We start from the raw sequence: 20,603 nt of genomic DNA, 5'->3' as shown, positions 1-20,603 counted from the left end.
AAATTAGTGGTAGTACAATGTTCACTTTTATCGATACAGTTTCAACTACACAGTACTTACTCCTTAGGACAATTAACAAGGAAGTTAACTGAAAAATCCAGAACAGAAAATTTATCCCTTCTACTGCAGAAAGAAAAAAATGTTAAAACAACATAAATAGAAATAATGATAGGCAAGTGAAGAAAAGAAATTAATTTCACCAGCTAGGTAGCAGATCAGAAATGAGTTGCTTTACTTACCTTTAGTCTGTCAGGATGTGCACAACGAATGGTGGCGACTTGCGCTTGCTTTTTTAAAGGGATAGTTGAGTCTTTCTCAACCTGTAACAGAAAAAAAGACGCCCATGTTGGTGGAATGCTTTAACACCTCAGACAGAGACATCGTACCTGCAAAATCAAACACTTGCCACTAAGTATCAAAGAAAAACTTCAGATCATGAAAATGAACACAGTCATTTACATCAATATTACTTAATGATTTGCTTTACATCTGAAAACAATCGCCTCATACAATACAGTAATGTCAGGGTACGTCTTAGATTGTCACAGCATTGCTCTATATGTTATTGGGGATGAAGTGGAAAAAACTGTTCGAATTTGGGCAACAGTGTGATAATGGCCCTCCACTGAAACCATAGCTGTAGTGATGATTGATATGTCACACGGCCCAAGCTTTATATTATGCTCTAAGATAATAATTTTGTGATGAGTTGGGAAGCCGACGAATGTGAAATAAAGTTTGTAATACAAACTTGCTCTGTAACATCGCCTAATGACTTCATTCGGTGCTTATTTCACGAACTTTTCGTTATAAACTACGAAGTTAAATATGTGATAATGGACAAGTCTTCGACGAGTATTTTGACGCAAATAAGAGAAACGAAAGGAGTGGTCCACTGCGCGTATTATGAAGAATGATGTAAACAGCAACGAGTCTGGAGCAGAATATAAACTTGTCTCGCAGAGGCTGAACACTCTCAGATGACTCAATTTGCGCCTATCATCACTTAATCCTGTCCCCTCCGACTACAAAATACTTTTTACCCGATGTTGGTTATGCTCTGTTGGCCTGTGAACACTCGCTTACCCGGCCGTTACAGGAAGCAAACGTAAAATTTCAGTTTTCTGGACGATTCTTCCACTCCGCGGCAGCAACTACAGCACAGCCTCTTTGAAGGATTGCGCCCTGTGCTTTGAAGTAAAAACACGCGTTATCACCGGCAGCGCCCAGGCGATTGCGCGTTACGTAACGAAACGGCAGCGCGCTGCGCTCCGATCTAGAAATTCCGACCCTTTTCTATGCCGGCCGCCGTCTTTCTATTCAGTCTTTCACAGAAAAAGGAAAAGAATTCTTCGCTCTCGCAATATTCTAAGACGCAAAACGCACAGCCGGTGCAAAACTGAACTGCAGCTATCAAACACCGTGACGTTCGGTTTACAAATACCACAACGCATCAGCATTACACTTCCATGCAGGAGAGAATGAATTAATACTTACGACGCGCGGTCGTTTCTTGTCGAAAACTCAATCAAGATAAGTACAAACAGAAACCCAAATGTTCCAAGCTAGAAATCGCATACGTACGTTCGTCGGCAACCGTAAAACTTTTTGCCGCTTCCTGTAACAAACGCGCCTTCCACTACACTTTCGTCTTTGAATTCCAACATTACACGAATTGCCATCACTAATTAAATATAGCATATTAAAATAAACAACGCGGTGTATGCGGGGACGGAACTGTATAGAGAACTTCCGAAATAGCGGAGCTCGGTGAGACGACCAGCGGCAGAACAGAACACTGCCACTCATGTTAGGCAGATTTCCGTCTGAAGACAAATTCTCGGTAATTCCCGTCCTCTTATTTCAATTACGTGAATTAGTAATTCGTAAGACTTAATTACGGCATCATCCGCGTGACTTGCAAAATTTTGCAAGTATTGCGCAATGTTGCGCAATCCCCTAAAACATGTCACATGTCTGTCCACTTTGAATCTGACATTCGACATAACTCGCATAATACACGCTACGGTGATTTTCTTCCCCGCGGTGAGCTATTTCTTCTATTTACTGCTGGCAGGTAAGTTGATACACCATCCAAGGTTAAGGACAAGAGTCAAAAGTGTCTCGCGGCCAACTTACCTTCCCTGTCTGTGACAGTGCGGTGTCGGTCGGCTACGGTGTTAGTGTTGCTCTGGTGCGGCTGTGTGGTGTTCGGAACAACGCAGGCAGGTGGAACACTGATCGCAATTGGACGCAGCTGTCGTGAACGGTCACTCGTGAGTACGTTGACAGCAGTCGAAAATACATCCACTCGCAACGAAACACCACCTCTCTCTGCCTCGTGCGCGAACAATCTCGCTCTTTTATCAGACATCCGGCACGGCCGAAAATAGCTCCTTGACGTCAGCGCCAGCCAATAGCATCGCGAGGAGGGGGGGAACCATAACGTAGTCGCGGTGGGAGGCGCTGTCAGGACCTTTCCTCGAAATTCGCTGTGAGGTGGGGGTCCCGTCAAGTCGCAGCTTGTCTTGCCTGCCTGTATAGTGTGTCTTGTGCGCCCGCTCTACGGCGGGCGCTAGCGAAGTCCGTTCTGTCTCAGAACTGCGCTGACACACTTCCCGTGCAGATGTGCACAATTTCCACGTTTCGTTAACATATGCTACATTATTTCCCGTAGGCTTCACTGTCGAACTTCACTTTCTCCTCTTGCATGTCACCTTCTAAAATATTTTTAACCAATCCGTAACACAGGGTGTCACAGAAGAAACTATCAATATTGCGGGATGTTTGAAGCAATAAACTTCATATGGACATACGCCGCATTCTGAATGGTTTTCGAGATAGATCACATTTAATGTCACTATTATACGTCTTTCTTCGATGACTCGAAAATCGCGGCCTCCAGCAAAAGCGTAACTCAGTACAAAGTTAAACTACAAATAAGGCCCTATGCAGTTTTCTTGTAGGACTGATAGTTTGCCGGCCGTTCTGCCCGAGCGGCTCGAGGTGCTTCAGTCCGGAATCGCGCTGCCGCTACGGTCGCAGGTTCGAATCCTGCCTCGGGCATGGATGTGTGTGATGTCTTTAGGTTAGTTAGGTTTAAATAGTTCTAAGTCTAGGGGACCGATGACTTCAGATGTTAAGCCCCACAGTGCTTAGAACCATTTGAACTGATAGTTTGCGCGAAGAGAAAGAGGCAGTACTGAAAATCTCGGGCTGGTCCCGGAGGAGGTTCGAGTCCTCCTTCGAACATGGGTGTGTGTGTTTGTCCTTAGGATAATTTAGGTTAAGTAGTGTGTAAGCTTAGGGACTGATGACCTTAGCAGTTAAGTCCCATAAGATTTAACACACTTTTTTAAAAAAAAATCTCGCGCAACGCGCATGCGCTGTAGCTCACAGAGGTTTTGAAGGTCAATTTGATATAGTTTCTCCACTTGATTGACCACAAGTGTCCCGTATCAAATTGCTCGTCCCAATTTCCGCCACACTACTGCAATACGTTGCAAACAATGACAACGTACTGAACAATACAGAAAATAAATTTGTTACGTGTTCCGTAGATCATTTGAACGACTGTTTTATCGAAACGATGTGGAACAAGTCAGCTTACAGTACATGCATACATGATTAGTGTTAACATTAATGAACACTTTTTTAGTCCTATTTACGCAACTACACTTAAATACTGAGCATTCCTCCTGCGTTTCTGCCTCTGGTTACACAGACTGGTTGGTACCTAAGCAGCTAATCCCATTCAAGGCACACGCTTTCAACTGAAGGTTGCCTACCTTAACGGCTTCCAGGGTCAACAAAATTTTGATTACCGCCGGCCACTGTGACCGAGCGGTTCTAGGCGCTTCAATCGGGAACCGCTCTGCTGCTACGGTCGCAGGTTCGAATCCTGCCTCGGGCTTGTATGTGTGTATTGTCCTTAGGTTAGTTAGGTTTAAGTAGTTCTGAATCTAGGGGACTGATGACCTCAGATGTTTAAGTCCCACAGTGCTTCGAGCCATTTGAACCATTTTTTGACTATCAGTATTTCATATATAACTGTAATTCCAATTTAAATGTTTTTTGTGTTTATTAAGAGGTAAATGGAAATAAGCGTATGGCGTCGTTGGCCGGGAGGCCCCTGTTCGGGGAACTTCAGCCGCCAAGATGCCAATTTTATTTCATTCGACGCCACATTGGGCGACTTGCGCGCCGGTGATGACGATGAAATGATGAAGAGGGCAACACAACACCCACTCCTCGAGAGGAGAAAATCGCCGACCCGGCTGGGAATCGAACCCGGGCCCATTTGCATGGTAGGCGAGCACGTTACCACCCAACTAAGCAGGCGGACTTACTGAAAGGTATAATCTCACGTAAGAGCTTTAAGATAACACAGTGAAAAGCGGCGTAACCCAACGCGCGCAAATACGCAGGCCATCTTCATCTAGTGCTTGAGAATGAATGTACTTACCGACTTGGCAACAAGCTTTACACACAATTTCAAACCTTTTCGAAACTAAATCTCGCTAACGTCTCTCACAAAATGATGCAAGGGAAAAATGTTTATCGCTTGTAATATTTTAGTTTCATTTTGCCGCTTGCGGCGTATATAAAAGACATTTTCCTTACGATATATATTTAAGTACGCTGTTCTCTGCCACTTCTGGTAAGGCGGGGATAGCGATTTGCACTTTGTACTCTGTGGATTTTCAAATGTTTTCCTCTCTGCGGCGTCGCAGATAATAGCACAGATAAGTTTTTAGCATGGAGGTAAGAATAACGGGAGATGGCGCTACGTATCCCAGCCGTACTACGTTTTGAAGCCATGGGGGCGTGGCTCGCTGCCATGACACTCTGACCAAAACACTGCCAGTGTGCTATAGCGCTGCGTGTATTACAGTCGCTAATTGCACCATATACGCATGTAACGTCATCATATTGGTTGTTTCAAAGTTTTTGTTTAAAATAAAATCTCGTAAAGGCGAAATTCCGCGTTTCTTCTGATTAAAAATAGTTTTTAATGTAATATTACGAATAGCTAGCCTTCAATGTAAACGATACAATTTTGTTAATTCAGTAATAAACTTGTATCACAAACTAAATAATAGAAACTGAAAACTAAGTTAGCCATACCCTCCCTCCAAACCCCATAAATACTCGTACATCTTGTTTGTAATACGTACTGGGACATTTCAGTTATGTTACACTACTGGGAAACACTGTTCATTACCACCAATATTTACTGAAATACGGTAAATAGAATGGCAAATCTACACAGTGTCCTGTTTAGGCCTATACTTTACGCCAGTTAATATAGAGTTAGCTTTTAATTTGGTACATGATGAAGACAAAGTGAGTTACTCAACACTTCGATTATCGACGATATGTACGTATTATACTGAAACGTGAACTTGAAAACTAAGAATTTAATTCTTTGAATTAACATACCTTTTGCAAATGTTTTGGGTGTGTAGGGAAAACTGATGGTACAGTATTTTCTCGGAGCCTTACTGTTGAAAGAGAAGTTCGGTCTATGTCCTCTTCTCGGAAATGCTGAGAACATACAGTGCTCCATTTAGACGCACGCCAATTCTTCCTCCTCACGGCATTCTCCCACAGAGCTTTCCGACTTCCATTTTTAGAAAATCTAAACTCATACAGGAGAAAAACACGCTATAGTACAAGTACCGATGTAGCACACGTTCATTCACAATGAAGTTGTAAAATCACACTTAACGAGACAACTTACACACGAAATGTTATTCCCTTCGATTTTGCATCACAATCAGAACGATTCGTACATCCGAACACCACACAAGTCACCATAATAGCGCAAAATCCTTCCAAAAGCGAGCGACAAGCCTATGCACACAAGCTTACAGCAGCAATGTTTTGGTCGGATTGAGATGGCTACCCTCGGCTTCACATAGCTTCGCAGCTGTGACGTCACGGCGTCTCCCTCTATTCTTACCTCCATGGTTTTTAGTTCTAGTTCATTAGTCGAGTAAGCTAAAGCTCCGATCGTGCATTCAGCCACCATTTTATGGATGCATAGTTTGATGATGATTACAAGCATGGACCATAGATAACATAGACTGCACGTGACGTCATTCGCTGAAACATCAAAGTCACGTGACTCGGTGCAGGACGCCGACTTTGTTATTACGAATTGTGTGGAGTGGAGTTGTCACTTCCAGTTTTTCTCATTTAAGCTGGAATCAAGCATTCGTTTTAACAAGAAAATAATTGGCCTTACTATTATGTAGTAGTGCAGTTAACCAGATTTCTCCGAAATTCCTAACATTAATGCGATGGTTATTGTCTTTACATGTGGCCAGGTGAAACGTACTTACAGTTCTGTTTACAGGCAACAAAATTAGAGTTCTTGAGTGAATACTTGTATTCGTTGGGGGTCAGTTGAAGAACGTGATACAACCCGTCAGCTTTGACCAATGGTGTCATAGATTACTCGTAGATATTTAGGTCTTTATTTTAGAGTCATACTGCTGTGGATAAGCGCCATCACTGAAACTGAAATAAATAAGTGTGTTTTTATAAGACATTGCGTAACATTTTTTCGTTTGAGCTGATGTAAATAATTGGTTATTTCCAATTCATTCGGTACTTAATTTCATTCTTAGAGAGTTTGAGATAATTTGGGAGAATGGTTTTTCATTTACAAGAAGTTTTAGTTTTTGATTTTCGTTTGCAGGTATGAATTTATCTGTTCCCATTAATATGGAAGACTTAAAGCAGGCTTTGTGCGTAGATGATGGCAACCATTCGATTTTTGCAAATGTCTGATCTTCTTGATAAGTCTCATTTTGGCAAAACCTACTACAACAGGGAGGAACTGCGATGGGATTATGGATTTGGTGGGCTGTAATTTCAGGCCCACAATGTGATGATGTAGTTTTTGAAGTAGTTCCTAATCGAACGAGGAAAGTTTTGGTGAGATTAATTGAAAATCATGTTGCAGAGGAATCTGTAGTTGTTTCCGATGTTTTTCTTCATATACGGATTTGGGGATAGGGGTTTTTACCATCTTGACGTCAATCATAACACTGAATTCAGATCTTTATGAACTGGGGATTATACCAATAGTATAGGTTATTGATCAGCCATAAAATCTGTTGTAGGGAGGGGGAAATGACGCATTTCGAGACTATAGAGCCATTACGATGAATATTCATGGAGGCGTAGAGTACCCGATGCATACTTGCCCATTTAAGTGCTTCCTTAAACGTGTTGGGCAAATGTGTCCTCCAAAATTTGTTAGTTAATTTCAGGTTGGGATTGGGGTGGAGGGGGGGGGGGGGAGGAGGAGGTAACTGATAATTAAGGAAAAGCGTGGATTTGGCCGGAATGGTTCAAATACTGATTTGGATTTTTTGGGGTTGAGCCATCATTCTTTATTTTCTCCTGTGGATAGTTTTTAAATTATTTCACCTCATTTCGTTGATGTGAACTTCTAGGCTTATATATTTGTATGTATGTGTGTTTTTTGTGATGTTGTGTTTCTTGTGTATGTGGGTATGTGATTTTCTTGACATCTTTCAAGGCGAGCTTTGGTTTTTTTGCGGAGGAGTTTGCGTAAGGTAAGATTAGTCTTTAATTTTTATATTTCACTGAATTTGTCTATTTTGATGTATTTCTTTGTCGTATTATATTGTCCTGCGTTAAGCATGGGTTCGTTAGTTGCAGTACGGAATACAAATTTTGCACTTGTTACTATTTTTTTCCTTTCCTAGTTCTAGTATCACTACGATTTTTTCGAGTCTATACTAGCACTACTAAAGGCGAAAAGATCGACATACCTAAAATTCGTATCCTGTAATTCAGTTGACGTATGCGGGTCAACTGGTGGTATCTAGACGAAAAAATCGACATACGTACCACTGCTATCATTTACATATATAGGACACTAATGCTAACGAAAACTAAGAAATCGACGTACGTTACATTCGTATCCCGTATTGCAGCTAACCTATACAGATCAAAATGGTTCAAATGGCTCTAAGCACTATGGGACTTAACATCTGAGGTCGTCAGTCTCCTAGTCTTAGAACTACTTAAACCTAACTAACCTAAGGACATTACACACAACCATGCCCGAGGCAGGATTCGAACCTGCGACCGTAGCAGACTGAAGCGCCTAGAACCGCTCGTCCACAGCGGCCGGCCTATACAGATCGACTGAAGTTCAAGACACAGCTCACATATACGTCAACTGAGGTATTCCATGCTAACGTTACTTCTATCCTTTTCTTTTATTTTTTACTAGGACTCAAACAAGCGATATCCTTAACGTTATGTTCAAAATATTAATGCATGTGATATATGTCTACCATCTCTTTTCCCTCTCCTGCATTCCTTTGTTTGTGAACACTCGCCTTGCTGTTAAATTTGGGTAATAAATCATATCTGGCAAATTATGACGTCATTGGTCAAAGCCGACGGGTTGTATCCCGTTCGCCAGTAGTCCCCTTTGTTGCACTGTGAGTCTTTTAGTCCATCGTTTCCACAGGAGTGGAACGCAAAATATCAGTTTGGCTGGCTACATTACTTTTCTGACGATTCATGAATAAAACGTGACAATGTTTTGTGATGGTTTTATAAGAAATTAAATACATTTGTAATCAGAAGGTCCGGTTTTGACGCAAAATAAGTGTTTATGTTTTATGACTTTTACCACTTAATGATGCTGGTATGTAAAGCAAGTAAAAGACTGCCAGTTTACGTTGAAAAAATCTCCTGGGTGAAAAATGGCTCACTCGACAAGAACAGATTTTATCGGTATAATTAACAGTCTGCATTCATCTTTAGCATGGCGCTGCCAGAAGCAGATCTGCACCACGAAGCACTTTCGTACTGGCGTATAAGCTCACTCAAGGCATGCTGGAAGTGTTTTTTAATCTGTGATAAGTCAAAGAGGAGCAGAACATACGTCCAGCAGTCTGAAGCTGCTTCCAAGAGATTTTTGGTACACATTCAGATTGGTACACCTACTAGCGCTAATTGCTCTGCCATTGCAATAAATGACGACTGTGATTACATACATCATCTAGTTTCTTACAAGGGAACCTCCCCATCGCACCCCCCTCAGATTTAGTTATAAGTTTGCACAGTGGATAGGCCTTGAAAAACTGAACACAGATCAATCGAGAAAACAGGAAGAAGTTGTGTGGAACTATGAAAAAATAAGCAAAATATACAAACTGAGTAGTCCTTGCGAAGATAGGCAACATCAAGGATAATCTGAACTCAGGAGCGCCGTGGTCCCGTGGTTAGCGTGAGCAGCTGCGGAACGAGAGGTCCTTGGTTCAAATCTCCCCTCAAGTGAAAGTTTTTCTTTATTTTCGCAAAGTTATGATCTGTCCATTCGTTCATTGACGTCTCTGTTCACTGTAATAAGTTTAGTGTCTGTGTTTTGCGTAGGCGCTCAGTCCGGAACCGCGCGACTGCTACGGTCGCAGGTTCGAATCCTGCCTCGGGCATGGATGTGTGTGATGTCCTTAGGTTAGTTAGGTTTAAGTAGTTCTAAGTTCTAGGGGACTGATGACCACAGATGTTAAGTCCCATAGTGCTCAGAGCCATTTTTTTGTGTTTTGCGACCGCACCGCAAAACAGTGCGATTAGTAGAGGAAAGGACGTGCCTCTCCAATGGGAACCGAAAACATTTGATCGCAAGGTCATAGGTCAACCGATTCCTCCACAGGAAAACACGTCTGATATATTCTATACGACACTGGTGAGGGCATGTGCGTCACATGACAGGAATATGTTGTCGACCCACCCAAATAGTACACTTGGCGAATGGGTAAAAAGATTCTACATTGCCCGATTTAGGTTTTCTTGTGGATGTGAGAATTACTCCCAAAAAAGTGATGAAAACATAAGAGTTTGTCACATAAACTGCAACAAATGAATCCAACAGTTTCACAGTCGGACACTTTACCCTGCGCTCTGTCAAAACATTTTTTTAACGTTTTCAAATTTTTCCGTGTGTAGACCGTCAAATCCTGCATATGTCCAAGCAAATCTGAACATGTCCTGGAATTTTGGAGAGCGAAGTTTAATATGTCTGAGTTCCTGAACATTGATAATTGTCTGAAAATAAAAAATGAAGTTTTACGCTCGAACCAAGGACCTCTTGTTCCGCAGCTGCTGACGCTAACCACGGGACCACGGCGCTGCTGAGCTCAAGTTGTCCTTGATGTTGCCTATGTTCGCATGGACTACTCAGTTTGTATATTTTGCTTTTTTTTCATAGTTCCACACAACTTCTTCCTGTTTTCTCGATTGATCTGTGTTCAGTTTTTCAAGGCCTATCCACTGTGCAAACTTATAACTAAATCGGAGGGGGGTGCGATGGGGAGGTTCCCTTGTTAGACTTTGTACGAGGGGCGTTTGAAAAGTCCGTGCAAAGTCCTGGAGATGGCACCGCCAGCGCGTATCGAGGTCATGTTTATTTAGTAACAACTTTAGAAAGAACGCAGCCAAGTTTCAGCCATAGTGGCATATTTCTTTGTGTTTGACGACATCCGTGTGAATCAAGGAAGTCGAGTGATTGTCAAAAAATGGATGAAAAAGAATTTCGTGTGGTGGTTAAACATTACTTTATGAAAGCCAGACGCCTCAGGAGACTAAAGAGAAGCTTGATAAACATTACAGTGACTCTGCACCTTCGATTAGAACAATTTATAAGTGGTTTCAAATTTTTGGAGCGGCCATATGGGTACAAGTGATGCTGAAAGTTCTGGACGCCCAGTGGAGGTTACGACTCCAGAAATCATCGATAAAATCCATGATATGGTGATAGATGACAGAAGAGTTAAGGTGCGTGAGATTGCTAGTGCTGTGGGCATCTCGAATGAACGGGTACATAATATTTTACATAAACATTTGAACATGGCAAAGCTATCCGCAAGATGGGTTCCGCGATTGCTCACGCTTGAGCAAAAACGGAATCGTGTGAGGTGTTGCAAGGATTGTTTGCAGCTGTTCAGGAAGAATCCGCAGGACTTTAAGCGCTGTTTCGTCACTGTGGATGAAACATGGATACATTACTATACTCCTGAGACCAAACAACAATCTAAACAATGGGTTACCAAGGGAGAATCTGCACCAAAAAAGTCGAAGACCATTCCTTCGGCCGGAAAGTTTATGGCGACTGTCTTTTGGGATTCTCAAGGGATAATCCTCATCGACTATCTGGAAAAGGGTAAAACTATTACAGGTGCATATTATTCATCGTTATTGGATCGTTTGAAAACCGAGCTGCAAGAAAAACGCCGGCGATTGGACCACAAAAAAGTCCTTTCCCATCACGACAATGCACCAGCACACACCTCAGCAGTTGTGGTCGCAAAATTAATGGAAGTAGGATTCCAAACTCGTTTCTCATCCCCCTATTCTCCAGACTTGGCTCCCTCGGACTACTATTTGTTCCCCGTTTTTAAGAATTGGCTGGTGGGACAAAGTTTTATTCAAGCGAGGAGGTGATTGCAGCAACTAATAGCTATTTTGCAGATTTGGACAGTTCCTATTATTCGGAAGGGATCAACAAATTAAAACAGCGTTGGATGAAGTATATAAGTCTAAAAGGAGACTAGGTCCAAAAATAAAAAAGGTTTACCCCAAACACGTAAGTAATTTTTAGTTTTGCACGGACTTTTCAAGCGCCCCTCGTATTTGACTAGGAAACAGAATAAAAAACTAGAGTGCCACCTGTGGCAAATTTCATCGTGTTCAAAAATTTGTAGTAGCGATATCTTGAACAGGAAAAACAGAGTTGGCTTATCTATCATGTCCGATTATAATGTATGTTTGTGTAAAATGGAGCAGAAAGTATTAGACAAATGCACATTTTTAATTTTAAAGACCCTTTTAAGAAATTAGTTACCTCAGCTTTGCAGGACCTGAGGAGTAATGTTTTCCTTCAGCTAATTAAACATGTTTGAAACAGTACCCTCTTGATAATCACATGCTTCAACTGAAAAAGAGCTATGATCGTTGAGTATAGCAAAAAAAGGATACATGATGAAATGAGAGTCCATAGGAAGAATCTACACCATGCTCTGATTAGAAGTGTATAGCTTTGTTTACTAATCAGTGATTTTATGATTTTTTGAAAATAGGATTACATAACATGTGGTGGCAGCTGCAGAAATCAAGTTGCCTATTTTTTGTTTACGTAAACGTTCTCTGTATATTTTTTAAAACTCTCTCGCTAACAAGTGAGAAATTAACGCTTTATATTTGTTCCAATGTGTAATTAAGAATATCAGTTTCCCAATTTATATGTCTTAAAACTGTTATCATCTTAATTTTTATGAAGACTGAACAACTTTTTTTTCTTCTTCCCCCTCACACAGAGTTTCCATTGCAGCAAAAATTGGATTAAATAAAGTTCACTCTAAAAGACCTGTGTTAAGCGATACAGTAATAAATTTCCACAGTGCAAGGATACAAATTTTGCACGAGTGCTGTTTTTCTGTCGTAAATTAAATGCTTATATTATTACCATCAGTACTTTCATGTTTATTTTTATTGCTGATTTTAGAATTCTGTTCAGTTTTTTGGCACGAAAGCTACAACCTTGTGATACTGATAATGATCCTGTTTAAAAAGGGCTGTTTACCTTATTCCTGCGAGAGAGCACTTCATCTGTAAGGATATTTACAATAATATTAAGACAAACAACCTTGATTGATGTCTGTATGAAGTGTTAGGGTGTACATTGTTATACATGTAAATGATGATTTTTTTTGGGGGGTGGTGTTTGGCATTGGTGTTGGCATATTTTCACTCTGCTGTAAATCAGCTCCTCTGGGTCAGGGCACTCTAAGTAAATAAAGTGTTTGACCATATGTAGCAAACAGTGTCTGTTCACCAGAAGTGAGCAACAAGATTGTAGTGTAAGGCAGATAACCACACACTGTGCAGAATGCTTTTTAAGGCTCTTTGAATTCTTACTCCCCAATACCTGTACTCTTTAATGTTTTTTCTTGCTACAACAAAAACAACTTTCAGCTGAGTTGTGATGTGCTTAACACAATACCAGGCAATCAAAATAATTTTCATGTGTGCTTTGCATTCTTGCCCAGTGTTCCTAGAGGAGTAATGGATCCTGCTGCAAAGGTACAGTATTCAGCAAGCTTCCCTCTAACATAGAGCAAGAAATTGGAAATTTCTACTTCAGAAGAAAACTATACTTAAATTACCCACCCTATATTACATGAAGATCTAGATTCAGCAATAAAAAAGCTCTGTTGGTTACTTGGTAGGCACGGGTGTGTGTTGTAAAGCTATACGATAAATACTAATGCACTGCAAGCAAGACTCAGTTTTTGCAGACACAAGTAACTATTTCGCTAACAAAATTCGAATGTAATTAAGTTAGTACTGAGTTATCAGTGGGAGGCAAACAGTAAGTATTTAGTTCAGATGGCTCTGAGCACTATGGGACTTAACATTTATGGTCATCAGTCCCCTAGAACTTAGAAATACTTAAACCTAACTAACCTAAGGACATCACACAACACCCAGTCATCACGAAGTATTTAGTGTAACTGTGGATGCAGCAGTTGTTTTCAGAGTGGCAGCATTCTTTTTACTGTAAGTAATTAGCTGTTGCACGTATGAATATAACTATGTAGTATGGAGATTCCACATCCCTGAGGGTGCTCAATCTACAGTGCAATTTTGTTACAGATCAAATTTTGTGCTTTGTAATAGCAGCATAATTAATTACCTTCATGTAAGCCTACAGAAGACTTCTTTTGGCACACAGACTTCACAAACATATGAAAATTTCAATTGTGAAACTGAACTATTTCAAAATCCTTGCAGAAGTATTTCCACGAGTTGAAAGTTAGGATGGGCGTTGGTCCTTAGATGTAAAACTTGATGAGTGGCTAAGATTTTGAGACGACATATCGTTAATATCTAGCTCACTGCACAAACATAATCAACGGTTTATAATATATTGTGCTTACAATCTTGATATCGTTTCGGTATTTGCACTGGATTAAGCTAAAACCAGAAATGTGCGCTTATCTTGTGTAAATACCTGACATTATGCACGTAAACAAATTTCCTTTCTTACAAAAGCATACTAAAACATTTCACACATATTTTTGCGGAATCGTTCGAAATTGTTATTTTGTCTTCTACTCCCGAAGCGGTGAACTACAACAATTCACAGCGAAACAAAATAAGAAAGTATTCACTAAAGAACAGTAATTCTGTCGTTTATTAAAAAGAAGTATCAGTACGTTTCAACTTGACCCCAAGTAACAACGATACTCATTACTTTATTATCAGGACTTTCGGAGAAACTAGGTTAACCGCACTGCTACATGTGTAACAGTTGTAGTACAGTTCGTTGAATTGTCAAAATCAACGCTTGATTTTAGATAGATATGAGAGAAACTGTCAGCTCCAGACCGGAACTCGGCTTTCTAATCCAGAGTCACGTGACTTAGATGTTGGTTACAAGCCTTAACACAGTAATATATAGGGAAGTGAGCGATCTGTTATATATGCTCTATGATTACAAGTATGGCTTTATGTGATGTATGTCTACGACCTCTGTTCCCTGTGCTACTGTTCTTGGTAATTTCCAAGATGTTTGCCTATCGAAGCCGCGGGCTCTAAACGATCGATATCGAACGTGCGATTCTAAATCGATCAGGCGACTTTGGTGGCGGACGTTATGATATATTGTTTGTGAGTTTCTAGGGAAACCTTAACGATTTATATCGGTAGGAGTGGGATGTCTGGTATTTTAGACGTTTCTTCAGTCGATTGCCTCACGTGGAAGAATCTAATTCCATGCTTATACGATGTAGAAAGCTGTCTGAATTTTTGTCGGAAATGTGGACTAATGCCGGATAACGGAAGGAGGGACTGTGTAGACTGTAGTGGGGCAAAGTCTATAAAAAATCATAAGAAGAGTTCTGATAGTGAAACACCTTTACAATTTCATTGCGGAAACTTTGGTAAACGAACGACTATCATGAAGAAGACATGGTGTGACTATATCAAGAAGAATATATGGTGTGACTATTCCAAATTATCGATACATACCAGTATTTTTCTTGTATCTTGCTGAATTAGGGACTACACCCTGTAACCAACAGCAGATAAGTGTGTTATGTAATAGTGACGAAAGACATTGTACCGATCGGTGGACCAAATACAGTCGTTGAAGTGGACGAATCGCACATAGCTAGAAGGAAAAACCAGAGAGGACGACCTTTAAAGAATGAAATCAAACAAACTTGAGTATCCTACGAGAGTCCCGGAACTGCTTTGTGGTAAGTGTGTTCTCCAGAGACAAGGTAACTTTAGTCGGTTTGATAAAGCACTTAATACTGCAAAGTGATTACAGACGGCTTTCAGTCCTACGAGAGACGGACAGCACAAGGCTTCAGCCACGAGTTCGTCAACCAGTCTGTAGAGTTCGTGTCTTCCGATGACCCCAGTGTGCACAAGCAGAACATCGAGCGACTGTGGAAATCAGTAAAATCTTCCATTAAAAGCGAAGGGCGTTCAAGAGAAAGAGACCAGCTCTACTTGTTTCACTATCTGTATTTCCACAACTTGCGGTGGCAAGGAAAAGTTGACGCATGTGACACTCTATCGATATTTTTGCGTAACATTGGCAGAGTCTACCCAGGTAACGGCAAAAAGGGAATGCTTCCCGTAGCATACACATCAAGTGGAGTCTCTCATAACAATGAGTGAAGTAAGTTGTTTCGTTTGTAATTACAAGCATTTTAGTGGCGCTCTTCTTTTGTCGTTGCTGTAGTGACCACTATAAACGTACACATGGTTGGCAGCCCTGCAGCCAGGCGACTAGCGCGAGTTTTGGTGTTTTCGTAAAGATAAGTCATTTTAGATTATGAAACATATAGGTTAATACTGATTACGTGGTAAATATGTGTATTAGTGTGCCTTTTAAGTGTACCATTAAACGTTTCATTTTTCTTTACGTAATATAGCAGAAAACGCGAAAAGATCGTACAGTCGTATTTTCTGTTTACGTTTTGCTGCAGCAAATCTATAGAATTTCGTTTAGTTGTTCCTTGCTCTCTCCAGCAATTTAACTTAGCGTACCTCTTCATTATTTAACTAGCACTTCCGGAAAGTAGCGTAAAGTTTAAGTTGTTGTTTCAGAAACTTTGCACTTGTTTTTGTTTACACACAGTTGCGTATAGGCCAAATTTTTGCAACCATATTTTCGTGTTTATCTGTAATTTAACAGTTTTATTCTTAATAAACTATTACGTTTATAATGAGTGAAAAGTGCTTGACTTGCCGTAGAATTGTTAGGTCGGGCCTTTGGTGTGATGGGTGCTGTAGTTTTTTCCATGTGGGTGACTGAAGTGGCGTGGGAATAGGGGAAGTAAATGAGACTCACCAGTGGTTTTGTAGGATTTGTAGTAGAGATAGGAAGATACTAGAACAGGAGGGGAAAATGGCCGCCCTTGACGAAGAGTTAGACAAGGCCAGGGGAGATGTTGACAGGTTAAGGAGGGAGAAGGGTAAAGAGAGGTGGGAAGTGGCAACAGGAGGAACAGGCTCAGAACTTTGTCTGACAGCTTCATGGTGAATTTGGAAAATAGATTTGACCTGTTGCTTCAGTTAGAAGGTGGTGAGCCTCAAGCAGTTGCAGGTGTAGACAGGGCACAACAAACTTTCAGCAGCAAATTGAAAAGTAAGAATATAGGGAAATCAGTAAAGAGAAAGAAAGTGTTGTTGTTAGGTAGTTCCCATGGAAGAGGTGTTGGTCAACTTTTGCAGGATGAACTAGGATCAGAATACCAGGTCACCAATTTTTTTAAACCTAGGGCTGGTCTGGAGCAGGTGACACAGGATTTAGGATCACTTTGCAAAGATTTCACTAAGGAAGACACCGTGGTTATAGTGGGTGGGGCAGGGGCAGAGATCCTGGGTACAGTATAGAGTGTGATCTGGCAAAGATTGCATCAGCATCGAAGCATACTAGTGTTGAGTTTGTATCTGTTCTTGGGCGCAAATGACCGACCTCATTTGAACTCTTCTGTCAAGAGAGTCAATTTGGAGCTGGAACGGCTGCTTATGTCGGGTCCAGGGTCACACATTGGTGTGGTTCCTGTTGATTCTCTCAGTAGGCGGGATTATACTAGGCATGGCCTTCACCTCAACAGGATGAGGAAGGGTAAATTGGCTGGGGAAATAGCAGGAAAGTTAAAGGGGGGAGGCACTGTCATGAGTGGTAAAATACCAGTGGTTATAGGGTTCAGAAAAGACCCTTTTTTAGGGTAGGGAGGACAGAAAGGAAGCAAATTTTAAGAGAGGTTAGAACTGAGACAAACCTTCAGTTTGAGAAAGAAATCAAAAAACATAATTCCAGCTTATTACATCAGCATAAACAGCTATTGTTTAAGAATTTTCAAAAGTCAGCAGATATTTTAACTCTACCCAATTTTAACTCACTCAATGTGAAATGTAAGGTATCTTTATTACATCAAAATATTCGAGGACTGAGAAATAAAATTAATGAATTAACTATCTGCACAGATGAATTAGAGTCTTCAAACCCAGCTGACATTATCTGTCTCTCTGAACATCATGTGACCACTGGTATAGAACTTTTAAGTGTTACAGGGTTTAGGTTAGCATCTCACTTTCATAGATCAGAAATGGAGAAAGGAGGAGTTGCCACATTCATCAGGAACTGACATAAATTTAAGAACATAGACATTCATAAATTTTGCCTAGAACAGCATATGGAAGCAAGTGCAACAGAATTCGAACTTCACAAAAAATCCTTCATAATATTAAGTGTATATCGAGCAACTGCAGGCAACTTTAATCTCTTTGTAAACCACCTTGAAGCTGTACTGGCCCATTTAACAACCAAAAACAAAGAAACAGTGGTTGCTGGTGATTTCAAAGTAGATTTCCTTAAAGACTCTCCCAATAAGAACTTATTTGAGTTAGTAACACTATCATTCAACTTAATTCCCATTGTAAAGATCCCCACTAGGGTAGCCACTTGCTCCCAAACAGCCATTCATAATATCTTTATAGAAAAGTCCAGTGAACAAAATTATATTACAAAACCAATAGTCAATGGCCTCTCAGACCATGATATGCTGTTCCTTCTGTTAAATGTTAATACTGAACAGGATACAAAATCTGTTAAATCTGAGCTCAAGAGGGTAATCAATAAGCCAAAAATGGATTATTTTAGGACTCCTCAGAGACATTCACTGGACTGATGTTTACAGTGCTCATGTTGTTGTTGTTGTTGTTGTTGTGGTCTTCAGTCGTGAGATTGGTTTGATGCAGCTCTCCATGCTACTCTATCCTGTGCAAGCTTCTTCATCTACCAACCGATCCCTTCTTCTAGTCAAGTTGTGCGACAAGCTCCTCTTCTCCCCAATTCTATTCAATACCTCCTCATTAGTTACGTGATCTACCCACCTTATCTTCAGCATTCTTCTGTAGCACCACATTTCGAAAGCTTCTATTCTCTTCTTGTCCAAACTAGTTATCGTCCATGTTTCACTTCCATACATGGCTACACTCCATACAAATACTTTCAGAAACGACTTCCTGACACTTAAATCAATACTCGATGTTAACAAATTTCTCCTCTTAAGAAACGCTTTCCTTGCCATTGCCAGTCTACATTTTATATCCTCTCTACTTCGATCATCATCAGTTATTTTGCTCCCAAAATAGCAAAACTCCTTTACTACTTTAAGTGTCTCGTTTCCTAATCTAATTCCCTCAGCATCACCCGACTTAATTCGACTACATTCCATTATCCTCGTTTTGCTTTTGTTGATGTTCATCTTACACCCTCCTTTCAAGATACTGTTCATTCCCTTCAACTGCTCTTCCAAGTCCTTTGCTGTCTCTGACAGAATTACAGTGTCATCGGTGAACCTCAAAGTTTTTATTTCTTCTCCATGGATTGTAATACCTACTCTGAACGTTTCTTTTGTTTCCTTTATTGCTTGCTCAACATACAGATTAAATAACATCGGGGATAGGCTACAACCCTGTCTCACTTCCTTCCCAACTACTCCTCCCTTTCGTGCCCCTCAACTCTTATAACTGCCATGTGGTTTCCGTACAAATTGTAAATAGCCTTTCGCTCCCTGTATTTTACCCCTGCCACCTTTAGAATTTGAAAGAGAGTATTCCAATCAACATTGTTAAAATCTTTCTCTAAGTCTACAAATGCTAGAAACGTAGGTTTGCCTTTCCTTAATCTTTCTTCTAAGATAAGTCGTAGGGTCAGTATTGCCTCACGTGTTCCAACATTTCTACGGAATCCAAACTGATATTCCCTGAGGTCGGCGTCTATCAGTTTTTCCATTCGTCTGTAAAGAATTCACGTTAGTATTTTGCAGCTGTGTCTTATTAAACTGATAGTTTGGTAATTTTCACATCTGTCAACACCTGCTTTCTTTGGGATTGGGATTATTATATTCTTCTTGAAGTCCGAGGGTATTTCGCCTGTCTCATACATCTTGCTCAGCACATGGTAGAGTTATGTCAGGACTGGCTCTCCCAAGGTTGTCAGTAGTTCTAATGGAATGTTGTCTACTCTGGGGGCCTTGTTTCGACTCAGGTCTTTCTGTGCTCTTTCAAACTCTTCACGCAATATCATATCTCCCATTTCATCTTCATCTACATCCTCTTCCATTTCCATAATATTGTCCTCAAGTACATCGCCCTTGTATAGGCCCTCTATATACTCCTCCCACCTTCCTGCTTTCCCTTCTTTGCTTAGAACTGGGTTTCCATCAAAGCTCTTGATATTCATGCAAGTGGTTCTCCTTTCTCCAAAGCTATCTTTAATTTTCCTGTAGACAGTATCTATCTTACTCCTAGTGAGATAAGCCTCTACATCCTTACATTTGTCCTCTAGCCATCCCTGATTAGCCATTTTGCACTTCCTGTCGATATCATTTTTGAGACGTTTGTACTCCTTTATGCCTGCTTTATTTACTGCATTTTTATATTTTCTCCTTTCATCAATTAAATTCAATATTTCTTCTGTTACCCAAGGATTTCTACCAGCCCTCGTCTTTTCACCTACTTGATCGTCTGCTGCCTTCACTACTTCATCCTTCAGAGCTACCCATTCTTCTTCTACTGTATTTCTTTCCCCCATTCCTGTCAATTGTTCCCTTATGCTCTCCCTGAAACTCTCTACAGCCTCTGGTTGAGTCAGTTTATCAAGGCCCCATCTCCTTAAATTCCCACATTTTTGCAGTTTCTTCAGTTTTAATCTACAGTTCATAACCAATAGATTGAGGTCAGAGTCCTCATCTGCCCCTAGAAATGTCTTACAATTTAAAACCTGGTTCCTAAATCTCTGTCTTATCATTATATAATCTATCTGATACCTGTGCTCATGGCATGAATGAAAAATATAACACTTTTGTTAATAAAGTGCTTACCCTATTCGAACACTGTTTTCCCCCAAAACTTACCAAGGTTAGAGCAAAGTCTACAAAGAAGCCATGGATTACTCAAGGAATAGGGGTATCTTGTAAAACAAAAAGAAAACTGTATCTGTCAATCTGAAACAATTC

At 40.6% G+C, this 20,603-nt stretch overlaps 1 protein-coding gene across 1 annotated transcript in view; it reads right to left on the bottom strand.

Annotated features, from left to right (window-relative positions):
- Positions 1–20,603, bottom strand: part of LOC126109608 (uncharacterized) — an 83,041-nt gene that overhangs the window by 9,577 nt on the left and 52,861 nt on the right. Inside the window, exon 2 of the mRNA XM_049914651.1 lies at positions 240–320. Within this exon, the coding sequence (XP_049770608.1) occupies positions 240–320 (81 nt within the window). The remainder of the gene's footprint in view (positions 1–239; positions 321–20,603) is intronic.

Source organism: Schistocerca cancellata, chromosome 12 (genome assembly GCF_023864275.1).
Source record: "Schistocerca cancellata isolate TAMUIC-IGC-003103 chromosome 12, iqSchCanc2.1, whole genome shotgun sequence".
Lineage (NCBI taxonomy): Eukaryota > Metazoa > Arthropoda > Insecta > Orthoptera > Acrididae > Schistocerca > Schistocerca cancellata.
Note: the sequence above shows the minus strand (reverse complement) of the source record. Positions and strands in the feature narration are given on the sequence as shown.